The sequence below is a fragment of the Fundulus heteroclitus genome, chromosome 4 (genome assembly GCF_011125445.2).
Source record: "Fundulus heteroclitus isolate FHET01 chromosome 4, MU-UCD_Fhet_4.1, whole genome shotgun sequence".
NCBI classification, from domain to species: domain Eukaryota; kingdom Metazoa; phylum Chordata; class Actinopteri; order Cyprinodontiformes; family Fundulidae; genus Fundulus; species Fundulus heteroclitus.
In genome coordinates, this window is record NC_046364.1 from 30,975,839 (window position 1) to 30,993,738 (window position 17,900).

The following is a 17,900-nucleotide window of genomic DNA, read 5'->3' on the forward strand; positions in this document are numbered from 1 at the left end:
CTGTATTTATTGATCTGAGGACAATATGTGACCATTGACCCCTTTAAATGTTTTGGGTCTAAACTAAAATTACTTGCTTTCTTTCCCCCATTTAGTACAGTTTAATCTGTGTACTTTTATTTAATGCTGCTCTATTAAAGTTAGAAAAGACAATTCAAAACTCTAATGCTTTCACTTGTTTCTCCTGGAACAAATAAAACATTTACGGCATCTCTAGTAATTAAATGCATAATGATAATATACTTGTTGACGCTCTAAACCCAGCACTCCAGAGAAGGTTTACCTTCGCAGAGGTCAATCCTCCCCAACATTAAACCAGAGCTATGGTAAAATGGATTAGATCAAAGCATACTGGTAAATTTGGATGGTGGAGAGCCCAGACCTATAAATCCAATTACCAAACCTCGCCATTCAATATGACTGAGCTCGAGCTAATTTGTGTAGAATAATTGGATGATATCAATCTATAGAGCAAAACTTGTAAAGAGAAAGTTGTTTCTACAAAGTATTGACTCTGCAAGGCTGGACTCACTTTTCAGATTTCTTCTTTCATGACACATTTGAAAGCGGTTTTCTTTAACTTCTGAATGCACTACTGTTGGTACATTACATTATTTACTTCGCAAGGCACTGTAGTCTAAGTTATTTGTCTATTAGCTATAATATGGCTTGTTTTACTTGCTTTTGTACATAACCAAGGTATGTGCTCGGTATACGACCAACAAGATTTTTTTGTGTTTTTTACTTGAATAATTTGTTCAATGAAAGGTGGACTACATTTGTTTTATACATGTGCAAATCAATAATCCCATGCAGTGGCCCTTTTTTTTTTTTAATTCGGCCAAATGGATGCCATGACAGGGGGGGGGATGGCATCATCAGCGCCAGATGAAGGAAATCTGTGGCCCCAATAAAGTAGTTTTGATTTGATATTTGCACGGTGTTTTATTCTGGTCCTGAATCTTAAATGTAGATTGGGTCAGGGTGGGACAGAGGAGGGGGGGGGTTCAACCAGGCCATGGCGCCTTTAATGCCAGAACCAACACTGTTCCCATGATATTCACACGAAACAACATGGACTATTGTTTTGTCAGTATTGAAATAAGTTTCCCTTTATTTTATCAGATTTAATTTACATTTTTTTTTTGCATAAATAAAGAATTGAACAAAACACACATTTTATTTTTTACGCTCTTCTTTTTTGAAGTGGTAAAACTCATTATTATTCAGCCGAAGCCTCTCCCCTCTGACAGGACCAGTGAGAGTTAAAGAAAAGCCCGAACCCGCCCCTGTAATGTTTATTGATCAGCTCCCGGCAGGCAGGCCTGCGTGACAGCGGTCAGATCAGTCGGGATATGGCGTCGCAGCACCGAACCGGGATGCGTCTTCCTCTCTCCGCGGGAATCTGCCAGCCGTGCTCCGGGGGCGCTCCTGCCTTCTGAGGCTGCTGACGGGGGGAGAGGGAGAGGGGGAGAGGGAGAGGGAGGGGGGGCATACATGGCGACGGAGGAGGAGGACAACAACAACACGGCGGTGCCCGCGGCCAACATCCGAGCCGACGCCAAGGATAAAGGAGGAGGAGGCGATGCCGGGGACGGCGGGGCTTGTGTTGACCGGCAGCCGGACGCGCTGCTCCATCAGGCGGGGCTGAGCCGGACGGCGGGTCGCGGCAGCCGCAGCGGTCCCGGAGCTCACTCTGCGACGGGGATCCGAGTGCTGAAGGCAGGTCATAGCGGGATGGGGCTTGTCGCGCCTGGGCGACGCAGACAGGGCAGATCAGAGCGCAGATCGGTGTGGCGCTGGCTGCCGGGGCAAAGTGCAGGATTTCAAATTGCATCCTTGCAGCGTTATGTAACGAGCTGTCATCATAGGTGATGGTTGTCAGTCAGTCAGCGAGGAGCGCACCTATAGAAGCCAATTAATACCGAGCACACGCACACTGGGGTGTTTAGATGTTTTACAGGAAGGCCTGGTCCTGTGTACTGATGGGTTTAAAGCAACTTAATGATGGCATGCATATATAGGCAACAATTTCTCAGTGTTTTTTTTTTTTTTTTTTTTTGTTATAGCTATGTAGGCTACCAATTAAGATGTTCACTAACAAGCCGAAATGTTGACCATCCGAAGCAAAAGTAAAGGGTAATATCTCTTGTCAAATGTCTTAAACCACATTCCAGCCTGCAGACAGACACGCATCCGATCAGTTATGTGGATATATATAATTAAGCTGCACTTAAATAGATCCTATTAAATTAAACTTTTTAAAATGTTAGGTGATCCACCTGAGTCTCCAGTTAGTGTTGTTTTTTTTTTTTTTTTGCAATCTAGCATTCGTAAAGCCTTCTGTAGGTTGGATAATTGAGGTTTCCTATTCTTCATGTTGCTGTTTAATAGCACTGGGAGGGATGTCAGCTGTTAACTTTTTGCCTTTGGCCACATAGTTTCTCAGGAAAAAAAAAAAAAGAGAGAAATAAGAGTTTTCTTTTAAAAGTGGGATTCTACTGAGAAGCTGTGAGCAGGTAACGTCTTACCTGCTGTTAGCAGTGGCTGTTGCATGAGCACTGCCCTGAATTAGCCCCTCTTTCTGCTCCGGAAATGTTTTCTTTTTTTAATTATATATAAATAGGATTTCAAAAATCAAAACTGATTAGAATGAACAGTAATCACTTCAGGCCAGGTTTCACTACCGTATATATTGGGGGGTTTACAAACTTGTGTTGATGCCAGGCTGTACAGGTATAAAACGGACCTCAAAATAAGTCTTTTCAGCTTTAAACAATCATGATCGTGTTTAAATCTCAAACTATGTTCTAACCCCTTCTGCTCTGTTTTTGTTTTTCCTGCTAAGGACAGAAAGGTTAGAAAATTGCTGTGAAATTATCCTGTGCAGGTTGGACTCTCTTAAGTGTTTTGGATTTTGAACTACAAATAATGAAAGATTCCACATTTCCCGGAAAAACCTGCGAAATACCTCCTTAGTTAGTAAAGTTTAACCAATCCACCGTCTGTATTGCAGAGTCATGTTTCCTGCAGGGCTTGCATTGTGCACATTAGGATGCTAAATCCCAGCTTTACTGGCCGTGCAGATTATATAGTAGAAAATGTAGTCCGGGCACAACAGACAAATGTTCTATTCACATTTTCTTGCGTGCTTTTGGTTCCCCCCTGGCGAAGAGGCACCCTGGGGATGAAGCCATGTTTTCCATATAGATAAAAACCACTGCTGCCAGCTGTGCACAACCCTCCTAGCTTCTTTAAACGGGGGAAACAGAGTTTAATTTCTCAGCTAATGGCAGGACCAAACGTCTTAAATAAAAATGCAACGGTGTGCGCTAACACTGTTTTTGAACCTTTTTTAAGCAGCTCTCACCTTTGCCTTCCGGTTGTTGTCGAAAGACAAGTGCGTGGTTGTTGTGAAGGGAGTTCCAATGGAGACGGCGTGTTTATGTAGCGTGGACCAAGCCAGACCTTGTTTTGAGTAACCTCAAAACTCTGTGTCCATAACCATTTAATGCAGTGGTTTCCAGTTCCAGTCCTCCAGCCGGGGAGTGCTGCGTGTTTAAGATGTTTCCTTGCTCTGATTCAAATGGTTGCATTATCTCCTCAGCCTGTCATTAGGGCTCTGCAGAGCTCTGCTTATCACTCACTCATTTATATTCGCTGTATTGAACCAAGGAAGCTTCAGAAATATGTTGGACTACTGGCCCAGGGAAAGGAGTTAGAAATCATCGATCTGATATGAATGTGGCTGAATTTAAAGATTTATAAAATAGCGTTTCGATGAAATGACGAGACGGTTTTGGTAGTGGAGTTGTTTTAACATAACCGAGGACTGCTCCTGTCTCTTTTTTAGCTGGAACTAATGTGAGAGAGTTATCCAGTGTAAGTCAGATATTGACTAGTCATAACCACCCAGTATGGGCCCTAAAAAGCTGAACTATCCCTTTTTAAAGTAACATCTGTCTGATTGTGTTCTCACCTACAGTACCTCGCAAAAGTATCCCCCCCCCCCCCCCATTGGCATTTTTCCTGCTTTGTTGCCTCACGATCTGGAATTGAAATGGATTGTTTGAGAGTTAGCACCATTTCAATTACACAACACGTTAATTATGTATTATTTATCTTTATTGTGAAAACTTCCATTGATACAACTAACTTTGGCAAACTCAAAAGTTGCCTTCTTATTTTCAACACTAAGTAGAGCCTTTTTTCTGACCATTCTCCCATAAAGCCCAGGTCTATGTAGTGTACAGATTATTGTGGTCCTATGGACAGATCCTGCGGTCTCTGCTACTCCTTCAGGGTTTCCTTTGGTCTCTGTGCCTCTCTGATAGATGCCCTCTTGGCTCGGTCTGTAAGTTCTGGTGGGCAGCTCTCTCTTGGCGGGTTTGTTGTGGTACCATGAGCTTTCCATTTGAAGATGATGGATCTGATAGTTCTTTCAGGGACCTTCAAGGCAAGGCAAGGCAAGGCAAGGCAAGGCAAGGCAAGGCAAATTTATTTATATAGCACAATTCAGTACAAAGACAATGCAAAGTGCTTTACATGATTAAAATATAGCAAAATAAAACAGAATAAAAGCAAGTAGGAATAAAATGTAGATAGAAAAAAAATAACAAAAAAGTGGTGATTCAGTTAACTAGAACAGTTGAAGGCAATCTTAAACAAATGTGTTTTTAATCTTGATTGAAAGGAACTCAGGCTTTACGCACATTTACAATTTTCTGGAAGTTTGTTCCAGATAAGTGGAGCATAGGAACTAAATGCTGCTTCTCCTTGTTTAGTTCTGGTTCTAGGTATGCAGAGTAGGCTGGAGTCAGAAGACCTGAGTGGTCTGGATGGTTTATACGCTGATAACAAGTCTGTGATGTATTTAGGAGCTAAGCCATTCAGAGATTTATAGACTAACAGAAGTATTTTAAAGTCTATTCTCTGAGATACAGGGAGCCAGTGGAAGGACTTTAGAACTGGGGTTATGTGCTCTACTTTCTTAGTGTTAGTGAGGACGCGGGCAGCAGCGTTCTGGATCAGCTGCAGCTGTCTGACCCACTTTTAGGAAGACCTGTAAAAACACAGTTACAGTAATCAATTCTACTAAAAATAAACGCATGGATTAGTTTTTCCAGATCCTGCTGAGACATTAGTCCTTTAATCCTAGAAATTCAAAGATTTGGATATTTTTTTCATAACCCCACCCTTACTTGTACTTCTCAGCAACTTTGGAACTGACTTGTTTGGAAAGCTCTTTGGTCTCCTTCATAATAATCATCTTTATTTGTCATTGCAACATACGTTCCAAAGAAATCCGTCCTCCACAGTTAACCCAGCTATGCCACAGCGTCCTGAAGCTAAGGGTCCTGCTCAGGGACCCAGAGTGGCAGGGAAGCAGGAACCTTGCAGCCTCTCCAGGAAGCTAGCGCCCTGCTGTCCAACCACCAGGCCACCGCTACCCATGGGGTGATTCATGGTGCGATTCCTCTTGCTTAGTGGTGCTGCAGCCTCTGGGGCCTTTCACAAAAGGTGTTTATGCCGACAGATCGTTCGACACTTAGACTGCACACAGATGGACTTCATTTCACCAGTTATGTGACTTTTGAAGATATCTGGTTGCACCAGAAACTTTCAGGGGCTTCATAGCAAAGAAGGTGGAGACGCATGCACATGCGAGTTTTCACATTGAAAAATCCTTTTTCTCATCTCACTTCCCCAACTTTAGACTATTTTGTGCAGATCCATCACATCAAATAATAATAAAACAAAACATTCAAATTACAGGTTGAAAAGTAGGGAGGGGGAGATACTTTTGCAAGGCGCTGCATACAGGCCAGGCAACGTGTTTTTACTCCCATACGTTGTGAAGGTTACTTCTTATCCTTGAGAATACGTGCATGAATTATGTTACTTATGTGTGTATTAAGAAAAGTCTAGAATAGTTTGGAGACACTTAATCTCAGTGACACGAATGAGCGTTTTGCCACATATTGATAAGAATACTTTAGAAACCATAATAAACTGATAGACTGTCTCTTGTCATGGGAAGCTGGTATTGGTAGTATTTTTATTTTTATTATCTGAGCATGATATTGCTTGTTATTATATTAACTATTTGTAGCACAGCTTTTTTTTTCAGAGCTCATCTAGCTAACATTCTCACCAGTGATTAAGAGAAAGAGAACAATCTGAAAATGTTCTAAAGGAGGAGTTTTTTTTTTGGTACAATGTTTGACTAACTAAAAACTAAAAGTGATTCTTAACATACTGAGAGAGCCCTTTCAGAAAAAGGGCTTTTCAGCAGATTTATCAGTCTGCTGCAGGGAATGTGTTGTTACGCCGACTCTCCCAGCTGATTGATGTTTTTCGCTTTCCTTTACACTTTTGAGCAAAGATACAGTAGTCGGCGATGAAAGCTGTAAAAGTTTGAATCTTAGGTCAGCAGAGGTGCAAACAGGGGGACGCAAAACAAGAATGTTGTAAATTTCACATTAATCATTTCAGGCAGAGACCTGGTAAACTGTTCAAAATAAATGTACCTTTATTGTAGTGGCATGATTTTAAAAAAACATTCAACGTTTATATGGTGTACATTTATTTAATGGGGAAAAATATCCCATGTTAAGAAATCTTAAAAAAAAAACAACTAATTAAAACATTTTCAGAACCCATTGATGACCATGATTTATTTATTTTTTGGAGGCAATCGCCAGACTTTGCTTCCATTTCAAAGACTTAATGATGCGATGCACTTTTAGACGTTTCCCAGGGAAAAGAAAAGGCCCGCAGCATCACAGATACACGCCGTACCCAGCAGCTCACCAGGATGAGGCACTTTTCCTTCACAGCAAACCCAACCCAAGTATTTCTCACTAAATTCTCAAACATATTCTCATGTGACAAAAAAAAAAAAAAAAAAACTATGACTTTAAGATGCTGCTTCTTTAGGACTGATCTTTGGTGGCGGGGCATATAAGATAAATCATAAATCATTCGTCATCTGGGCTAGTGGTCAGTAGCTAAAAGAAACGGCTCCATGAATAAAATGTTTATCACAGCATAGAATAAATAAATAAATGATTATGCTCAAGTTCAAGGTTTATTTTTTCTAAAATGTTCAGTGTGCTTTTATGCTACTGTAATAAAACAGGACTCTACCTTAAGGCTTTTTACACGTGCTTTTACACGTTTTATGGATCTCTTTACTTTAGTAGGCCTACATGTTTCATTTCATATAAAAAGTAAAAAAAAATATGCATTACTGAAAATCCATCAGGTAGATGATCCAGTTGGTAAGCCGTGATTTCTGTTTTTGTAGTTCCTGCTTTCTGAACCACCTTCGAAACTCTTTTGCAACGCGTTTCTGAAGAGACCTCACTGTTTCTGCAGCGCAACATGAAGAGAAACGGGAGCCGGAGCTGCGTGACGAGGAAGACCAGGTTCGGGTCGCGGGAGCGAGACTGGCTGAAGGGGGACACCCAGCGAGGCTGCGTGTGTCTGTATGGCGGCGCCGCGGACCCCCAGCCGCCGGCCTCCGGCCCGCAGGCCTCCTCCACGCCGCAGACGGACCTGCAGCTGGTGCTCTGCTCCACCAGCACCACCGTGGAGGACCTCTGTGCTCAGAGGAGCGGACAGGGGCTCTACGTTCAGCTGCACGGAGACCTTGTCAGGTGAATGCACCGTACAGTACACAAAGTCCTGCAAGTCAGTACGCAAAGAGAACAGTTCTGTGTTGAAAGATGGGGCCACTCCTCAGGAACTTCTGCAAAAGCTGGACTAAACGACATAGGTACACTGCAAAAACTACTAAAAATAAGTAAAATTTTCTTAAATGAATGTATTTGTCCTTGATTTGAGCAGGTCAATAAGATGGTTTGCCAATTAAATATGATTTTTCCACTTAAAGTAGGAACAACTCATCTCCATCATCTTATTTCAAGAGCAGGATGTCTAATTATCTTATTTTAGGGGTAAAGATACTCATTCCATTGGCAGATAATCTTATTTACTGGGTCTAATCAAGGACAAATAGACTAACTTTAAGAACATTTTACTTGTTTTTAGATCCGTTTTTGAAGTGTATAACTTTGACAGCATCAAGATCCAGCGGCTGCAATCCCGCTGAAACAACCGCAGCTTAACGTAGCGCGTGTTCTAGAAGGAATGAAAGAAAAACCTTTCTGGAGGACAGCGAAACATCTTTAGCTGTGCAGAAAAAGTGGAAGTGAAACGTGAGATGTTATGCGGCCTCTGTAGGAAGCGTGTCTCTTCCATTAGAGACGCAGCTCCTATAAGGATGATAGCTTGCATTTACATCTAGACAATGCAGAATCATTTTGTGCTCAACAGGCGTTCACAGGTTTGATATCTGCGGCAGAACGTCACATTGAACAGGCCTGCGTGGATGCAGAAAGCCGAGGACTGTGCGTACCTTCTGATGCCAAACTCCCACAGCACCTCACCTATTTTACCCCGGAGATGCATGCACTCCCTTCAGCGGCACAGCAGGCGCTCTAAAAACAGCCAGTGACCCTCTGACCGTCTGGTTCACTGATCCGTGACCAGGAAGGAATTTGTTCTTTCGCTCTTTCTTGGAAAAACACAACTGGAAATATAATATGGCGGAAAACAAGCGCTTAGCTTTAGCTCAAATCTCACCGCCTTATCTTGTGTGAACGCGGCGCTTCGCTCATGGGCTGTCAGCACTACTTTTATCTCTTTTGGGGTAGCTGCCAAAATGATCCACAGTTGTTGGCATACTTGCTGAAAATGTGTCAAAAGGCTTTTAGTTAAATAAAAATAGATTCACACTTAAAAATGTAGGAAAATCCTGTTGTTAATTTCTGTACATTTAGGTTGTAGGGCGGGGGAAAAAAATCCAGTGTTACGAAATAATTGCTATTTTCAAACAACCAGTGCTACAATTGGTGGCCCTTTGATTACTAACACATTGTACAGCCCAGTTTTGTCAATAAATAAACAGCTCTTAGCCTCCTATAACATTTTCCTACGTTGATGCAGACAGAGAGGGGGATCTTTGACCATTTGTCTTTAAAAACCTCTTCACACGGAGAACCCGAGTGCTGGCAGGAGACAGGCAGAATCATATTAAACTGGATCTTTAATAATAGAAAAGGAAAGTTACACTAATTGCTAAGTCAGGGAAAAAAAATGCAAAAAAACAAACAAAACAAAAACAAGAAAGAACAGCTTATCAAGAGTAAAACTGATCAATGCCATTCTAGGCATAATGGAGGGAACTGACAAATAATGGTTAACAACTGGGTGTCGATATACCTGGTGGAGTGCATCCAGTAATCACGATTGTCCAGAGCCTTGGGTTTTCGCACATGCTTGCTTCTTGTGAGCTTTATATTTTATTTTAATTAATAGGATTTATGTCTAGGGACTGAGATGGCATTGGGAGAACGTTCACAGATCCTCCTTTGCACCTAACAGTGGATCCGAGGCGCCTCTCCACATATTCATCACCCGGGTTGTTTTAAACCAGAAGGCTCAATCGTCGTCTCATTTGACTAAAGCAGCCAGCTCATATCAAAGTCCCAGGAGCATTTAAAAAAAAAAACTGCATACTTTACATCTGTGATGGTCTAATGGTGGTGATGGAGACTTGGTGTAACCAAATCACCAGTCTTTGCTCCATTTCTCTAACAGCCACTGTAGGATTTTTTATTATTATTATTTTTTTACTTCATCACTATTTGCCTTTACTGTGGTGGCATACACCGGTCCCCATACAACCTTGTGCATCACAGTTTTAGTTCTTTGTAAACTTTTTTTTTAAGTTGTTGCTCTTTCTCTAGAGTTGAAAATTAGTATTGGTGTTGCATATCCCCCCTACTAAATAAATGCACTCTAATTAAAGGTTGGGGTTTTTCTAGATTTTTATGGGGGAAATTGTGCTCTGAGCTCAAAGCATTGCTTTGTAAGGTATTTTATAGCATGGGAGCCGGTCAGGATGCTGTATAGTAAGTTTATCGACAGGACATTAGCATGGTTGTGTTAGGAAGAGCTATTTGCTGTGGACGTTTTGCATATTTGAGGTTTAAAAACGTGGCTGGAGACGTGTAACGACTGTGTATGTCTAAAGCTGGAGGTGTCACACAAAACAATGTCTGGATACCTTCATGGAGACGGAGGAGTTAAACGGAAACATTTTTGTCAGTTCTGTTGGCTTCCTGGGTTTAGGTTTTATGCTACTAAGTATCTGATTTACACTAAACATCAAAGTCCTTAACAAAGAACTGAAGAATATTTTGCTGAGAAATGAGGGGAAAAATGTTAGTAGTATGCTAATGCACTGGATTAAAAAAAAGAGTGTTGTGTCAATTAAATCTATAAGGTGTTTAGACCTTTAAGTCAAAAAGTTTTTTTAAACTCCTCTTAGATCCTTTGTCATCGTTCAATAGTGGTGTGAACTAGTATTGACTTTTTAAACGAGAAGCTTTTTCCTTGGCTGTGTTATCTTTTTACAGCGTGTGGTAATGTGCAGCTTTCAAGCAGACAATCTTGGCTCCTTTACGCCGGCGTTTTCTGTTGGGCTTCTCTGCTTTTACAAAAAAAAAAAAAAAAAAAAAAAAAAAATGAAAACCTGTTGAGATAATAGAGTCTAAAGTGTTGATCCATACTTTCCATTTTTGGACCGTGCAGCCCCGTCCTGGGTGGGTGTCCCGTTCCAGCAGGGTTATCGAGCCCGGCCAGTCTTCTGTTTTCCCAGCAGCAGGCTGGTCCTCGGGGATCCATTCGTTTCTTTTTTCAGGACAGACGACAACATGATGCGGGTATTCCTGGAGTTTCCCCCGCCAGCTACAGTCCTCTTTAGGAAACTTCCAAGGGGAGCCTCCCAGACACGTCTAATGGTTTCCCCCAGGACGAGTATGCAGCTCGATACCCGAGGCCCTTTAAATCACTTTACACAACTCAGGTGGCCCTTGAAGCTTATCCAGCCACAGACTGAAAAAAAAACAACAAAAAAACATTGCAGAGTTATGCTTTTATGAGCTCATCACTGATAAAATGAAGAGTTATAGGCCTAGAAAAAAATGGCCAATGACTGGGAAAATCTTGCTACAAGGATTTAAAGCAAGTGTCAACATACTTTTCTCTTATGCAGACGTGGCAGGAACCCTAACTCTTGTAAAACAATGTGCCAAGCAGTGTTCAATCCATCATCTGAAAATGGGAAGAGTACGGCGTGACTGCAAACCCACAAAGACGTGGCCGTCCACCTGAACTGACAGGAAAAGGAAGGAGAGCATTAATTAGAGAAGCAGCCAAGAGGCCCACGGTAACTCTTATGGCAATGCCTATTCACAGCAAACACATCGAAGAGGCTGCTTGGACCGGATTTCATCGGCTCTGCGTAGCTCAGACCTCCCAATGGCATCGCCCTAAACGCACCACCGTCATTTTGCAAAAAGACAACGACTGAAAATTTGAGTCTGTACACGAGACATGAAGCTCGTAGAGACGTACCCCTGCAGAGACGTGCAGCTGACTCCAGCTGCTTCCAATAAGTGTGGACTCAGAGGGGCTGAACCCAGATACGCGCTACACTTTTATTTATTTGCCAAAAAAAAAAAACAAAAAAAAAAAAAACGTTTGAAGCCGTGCATCTTCCCCTTCCACTTTACCGTAACGCAATACTTCGAGATGGTCCGTAACGAACCGTTTCAGCAAAACGCATGAGTGATTGTGGCTCTAATGGCACATAACGTGAGAAGATCCTTGAGGTATGAATACTGTGAAGCTGGAGTTAACGTGTATCTAAACCCTTAAAGGATGGTGTGAAGGTTTTCTCTAAAGAGATAAAACATTTGGACATGATCATGTAATAATGAAAGGTTATAAAAGATTATTAAAACTAATAAATATAGGAATGTAGTGTTGTATTTTAGGTTTGCCCCAGGTTTTTAAAGTCAGCTCTGGCTGTGTTGGTGAAGATTCTCAGTCATCCAGGTCATGGTCATTCCAAAAAAAAATTTAAAAACAAAGCAACTGGACTTGTTTTCCGTAGTTTGAAGACATTTCGCTTCCTCTCCAGGAAGCTTTCTCAATTCAAAAAGTCTGGAGTAATGTGGAGTACCAAGCTTTATACCATTGCCAAACAAAGGCCTTGTAATGGCTTAGATAACATGCAAATTCAACAGAAACAGGTCCACTCCTTAGTAATGGGCGGTCGATAAAGCCATTAAACCCGCAGATTGGACCGAAACTGGTCCACTCCTCTGTAACGAGGAGTCGTTAGGGTCGTTATTGGCTGTGTTTCTCTCCTTGTAGCTTTCAGCGTAGCAAAGAATCTCTGAACATGCATTTTTTTGCTCCATGATCAGGGACAGCAAAAGCCACAAAAACAAAAAAACATTGTTTCTTGTTACCTTTTTTAATAAAATCGCTGATCCGGTCCTCCTCCAGACGTACTTTACTCCAAAAGTTGTAGTTGTCCGTGTTGTCGCTCCAGTCCACACACACCAAACCTCAGTGTTGTTGGTCCCGCAGGAGGCTGGACCCCCCGGAGCGGCCCCTCCAGATGGTGTACGACTACCTGACGTCCATGGGTTACGCAGACCCGGCGCGAGTGCAGCATGAAGCGGCCAACTCCGACCTCAGCTGCATGATCCGTTTCTACAGCGGTGAGTTCTGAGGCGACAAGACGGCTTCTTCCTTTCCTGCTGGCCGCTAAAAGAAATGCTCATTGTTTTTGTAAGACTGGCTTAAAACATGCTAACAACATGCTGCAGCGGGTTAAACGTTGGAAAATAAATGCTTGACATCTTCTTGACTTCATTCCAAGGCTACCACTGCTGCTTGCTTGAACTTTACTTGGTTATTACTCACTTATGTCTGCAGGTCAAGTAAAAGTTCAAGAGTCAGCTCCATCATTGCAGCACCAGCAGATAGTTTATCCTTCTCTGGGCTTCTACAGAGTTTTCAGTGGTCGTGCATACAGTAGACGGGCTATTTTGGTGCCTTCAAGTACCACCTGTAAACTAGATCATCCATATTCAATCAGCTTTATAAGCTTCATTGCAGTCTTGCTCAAAATCTCTGATTTCTTAGCTGTTTATTAATTTCATTAAATGATGGAATTGGATCAAAACATCAACCTTTTGTATAAACATAACATTTCAAATAGTCAAAAATCATGCAGTGTCACTGCTGTCTCTGCCAAAAGCAACACTTCATACTGCTGATATGGCTTAACCATTTAGAGTATCGTAAAAGTTTGTTTTTTTAGTACCGGTAATCTGTGTAAAAAAGGTGAAAAGCATATACAGCATTATATAGATTTGTTACACACAGAGTGATATGTTTAAAATGTTTATTTCATTTAACTTTGCTGTTGATTAGAATGGCGACCATTTTTATTTGTTGATTGTTAATACATTGATTTATGTAATGACAGGAGGACAGCGATAGGATGGGACATTGTGAAGAAAACTAGAGTGGGAATTTCACCTGAATTAATCAAAAAGCATAATAGCAAAAAAAAAAAAAAAAAAAAAAAAAAAAAAACATCAGCTGACTCCTATGAGACTGTAAACTGACCTTTCCATTTTGATCTTATTAAAACATGTTTTTGATAAAAGCACAAGTTAGGGATTTTCTGCTTCTTATAATATCTCTGGAGTTTATTTTATTTTAATGAAGTTTTAATAACTTTAGGTAATGGAGTTATTATTAAACCAATGCCTAAGATTCATTCCTTTCCACGTTTTCCCTGAAAGGATTTAGTTTATTGTGCCCGTCCTTCTTGGCCTTCGTGTGTCCAGCAGCTTCCTGTTTTTTTCTTTTTTTTTTTCTCCCTCTTGCCAACATGAGAACCAGTCAAATTTGGCTTCCATGAGGCCACATTGGTCCAAGTTAAGCTAGGGCCCCTTAGAGACTTCCTGTCTGTATTTGTTATCTCATGAGAAAAAGCTTCAAGGACCAGTTCATTGGATGGGACTCGGGCCGCTTAATGCCCGGCTGAGGCCCAGAGGAAAAGTTGCAGCTCGTTTCTGTTGAACCGATTAAGAAATGGTTTGTATTTTGGTGAATGTATGGGGAAATTTAACTATTTGTTCTCTCGCTAATATTCATGGCTGCACAGAGTGATGGCTACTGGATTTGCTTCAGAAAGGATGATTTGAAATAGCAGATTTTGATTAATTTCATAGCGTCTCCTGTTGATGTTGTGATTCAACCATAGGTTACATGTTGTGTTAAGGTTATTTATCTGACTGTAGCATAAAGAAGACTTTTGTGCATTTTTTTACCTATTCTTTAATTTAAAGCTAGTTCTTGAGGTTTATTATGCTGTTGCCCATATTTATTCATCTTTTCCTTCTACAGAAGTGAAGCATCAAGTTCAGCTAGAATATCCATAGCAACATGTCATGATATTGATGAATTTCATGCAGAGGGAGGGATCGTTTTCTCTCCAGTGATGTTCGTATTGGTGTGGAAATTACTTCTCAGTAGAGCAGGTTTTCATTCACCTGTCAACTTTTTCATTTCAGTTAAATTCAGTTTTATTTATATATAGCGTCAATTCACAACACATGTCGTCTCAAGGCACCTTACAAAGTCAAATTCAATCAAATCATCCAGACTGGTCAAAAAGTTTCATATCTAAGGAAACCCAGCAGATTGCATCAAGTCTTAACAAGCAGTATTCACTCCAAAGAGCGTAGAGCCACAGGGGGAGTCGTCTGCATTGTACATGGCTTTGCAGCAATCCCTCATACTGAGCATGCATGAAGCGACAGTGGAGAGGAAAACTCCCCTTTAACAGGGAGAAAAACCTCCACCAGAACCGGGCTCAGTATAAACAGTCATCTGCCTCGACTGATTGAGGGTTATAGAAGACAAAGCAGAGACACAAAGGCACAGAAGCACACATTGATCCAGGAATCCTTTCTATGTTATATGGTAATAGTGGATGATCTGCCTCCCATTCTACTTTTAGAGACTCTAGGAACCACCAGCAGACCTGCAGTCTGAAAGCGAAGTGCTCTGTTAGGAATATACGGGGTAATCAGAGCTCTGATATATGATGGAGCTTGATTATTAAGGGCTTTATAAGTTAGAAGAAGAATTTTAAATTCTATTCTTGATTTAACAGGAAGCCAATGAAGGGAAGCTAAAATTGGAGAAATATGATCTTGTTGATTTTCATCAGAACTCTTGCTGCAGCATTTTGGATCAGCTGAAGGCTTCAAACTGTATTTTGTGGACTTCCTGATAGTAAAGATTTATAATAGTCCAGCCTTGAAGTAAAAAATGTATGGACTAGTTTTTCAGCGTCATTCCAATACAAAATATCTCGGAGGTGAAAAAATTAAACCTTGGAAACCTGTTTTATATGGGATTTAAATTACATGTTACACAATTACACAAGATTTTTTATTTTATTACCAGAGGCCAATTCAATGCCATCCAGATTAAGTGTTTTAAGTGACTAACAAAGCTTATATCGCCTTCCAGATCCTATGCTTGACCTGTTTAAACAGCTGCCTGAAAACTTTTTTCTCCTTAGTCATTATTTTCTTTGTGTAAACTAGTTACAATGTCCCGGAAAAGTATTCATACCCTTTGATTTTTTTTCGTTTTAAATTATGTTACAATACATATTTAATTTATATGGATTTATGTGACAGACCACCACAGAGTTGTCCATAATTATAAAGTGAAAGCTTTGCAGATTGGACAAAGTGTCTATAACCAGCAGTTTTGAGTTTTCATTGTGATGTGCATTGTTAGTTTTCTGTAAAAGATAAAAAGCATTCGGCGTGCAGGGAAAGAAACTTGGGATTTGGTCTCATCTGACCGGAGCTCCTTCGTTCCACGTGTTTGCTGCTTCCTTTCATCGATGGCTTTCTCCTTGCCGCTCGTCTGCGTGAAGTGTACAGCTTAAGGTTGTAAACCATGAATTATTTTCCTTCCACCTCTGAGTAATGTAATACTTCTTGTTGGTGTATCACAAAAAAAAAAATCCCAATATAATACATTAAAGTTGGCCTGTGTGAATAAAGTTTGGAGAGGGGTGAAGACTTTTGCAAGGCCGCTGATGGCTGCTGATTGTTTGAACAGCGTTTGAACTGTGAAGCTCTGAAATGTCCATTACTGGACCGTCCACTTGTCTGTTAATGAATCTGTAAAGCAAAGATGTTCTTTGTTAAGATCTTCAACTCCAAAATGAACGCTTTTTGGAGATCACGTCATCTTCTTCTTCCCAAGCTGTCAACAGCTATCCGCTTTCCTGTCACAGTACGCATCTGTGCACACATGTCTTCAACATCATTTTTATTTTCTCTCCAGCTGTTGCGCTTCAAAGTTGGGAGCAGCAGGTGACCCAGAGAGCTTCGCCGTTGTCTCCTGTTTATCCAGGAAGCCCCTCTGACACACATCCACGCCCACGCCCACGCACACGACCGCGCGGCCTGGCGCACAGATGCAATTAAAACAAACCAACGCAGGAGTAAACATTTCAGGACCGTGACTTAATGAGGACACTCCTAGTGGAAACAGCCGGCGTTCCGGCGGTCCTGTTTGTCGGCTCGTGCAGCTGCGGATCAGACGAGGCCGGCTGTAAGTTCTGTCCCACCTTTCTCTGGGGGACGTCTCAGATCTTTTGAGGCTGCAGACGCGAAGCCGCTGCGTGGGGATCAGAAGGTCTTGCTGTCAGGGTTGGAGCAGAGAGGGGAGAAGACATCACCGGGGGAAATGGAGTGAGATCACCGTTTACGTTGTTAAACCGAATAGTGTTGATTTTTATTCGGCTTTTTGATGCTCTGAGCTGTGAAAGGTTTATGTTTGGGACTTTCTTTCCAGTCGGTGAATCACAGTATGGAGAAATCATGACATCAAAGCGACTAATAAGCTCCACGTTACTTCTTCCTCTTGATGCTAGTGTTCACAGGAGAAGGTTTTTTTTTCGTGGCAAAAAAAAAAAACACAAAGGCATTGTGAGAGTTGAAAATGAAATTCTGTTCAGACCCGATCTCCCGCAGGATCGCCCCCCGGGCATCGAAGTTGTGCAGAGAGCAGGCTCTCTGTTGTTTTTCCTGCCAGCTCCTAATGCTCTGCCTTTGTGATCGAGCTCGTCTCTCCCAAAGATTTCTGCTGTCAGTTTTTCATTCTCTGCCGATGTTCTCAGGTGGCCCCGGCTTATTGCTGCTGCTAAGAAGCCGCCGTCCACATGGCCTGTTTTCATATCATCTGTATTCAAACGCGGTAAGGCAACGGTGTCTTGTGGGGCTGGCATGCCAAGATTTAGTTTTTTTACGCAGAACATTTCCCCATTTGTTTATCTTTTTAAATATAGGTGTATTGAAAACCACCAACAAGAAGCATCTGTGCTGTGGGTAGAATGGGAGTCTGCAGCCGAAAAGAGCTTTCTGTTCTGAGTGAAATCAGACTGCGTTTCCGCCTCCACTGACCCCCCACTGCATGCTAATGCAATCTTGAGTAAGACAAAAAGGCTCTGGGAAACAGAGAGTATTGTATTCATGTGAGTGCTTGAGAAATGCCTTCAAGTAATCCAATAAAGGAATAAAAAATGACTTTAGAAAATATGAAAGCCATTCTTACCAAAAACATACCGCAGCCTTGAACTACTCCACAAAAGACATTAAACTGGTGCTATTCTGCCAGCCGACTATAAAATACAAAAAAAAAAAAAAAAAACGTATCAGTTTCGTGTTTTTGCCCTTTATTTGTATTTCATTTTCATTTATTGCAAAGGGTGTTTAACATTTGTGCTTACAGTGGATCTAAAAACGCTACGTAGCCCTGTGAAAATGCCAGTTTTTTTATGATGTAATAAAATTAAATAATGGGAAACCATTTATTTTCCAGCTCTAATATAACATATAAGCAATTTTACAAAAGATAAACCCTTTTAA

At 41.3% G+C, this 17,900-nt stretch overlaps 1 protein-coding gene across 1 annotated transcript in view; it reads left to right on the forward strand.

Annotated features, from left to right (window-relative positions):
* The first annotated feature begins 1,294 nt into the window (after positions 1-1,294).
* The window catches only part of phlpp2 (PH domain and leucine rich repeat protein phosphatase 2), a 50,049-nt gene continuing 33,443 nt past the window's right edge, over positions 1,295-17,900 (forward strand). Inside the window, exons 1-3 of the mRNA XM_036136378.1 lie at positions 1,295-1,722; positions 7,381-7,661; positions 12,511-12,644. Coding sequence (XP_035992271.1) covers positions 1,498-1,722; positions 7,381-7,661; positions 12,511-12,644 — 640 coding nt within the window. The 5' untranslated portion in view covers positions 1,295-1,497. The remainder of the gene's footprint in view (positions 1,723-7,380; positions 7,662-12,510; positions 12,645-17,900) is intronic.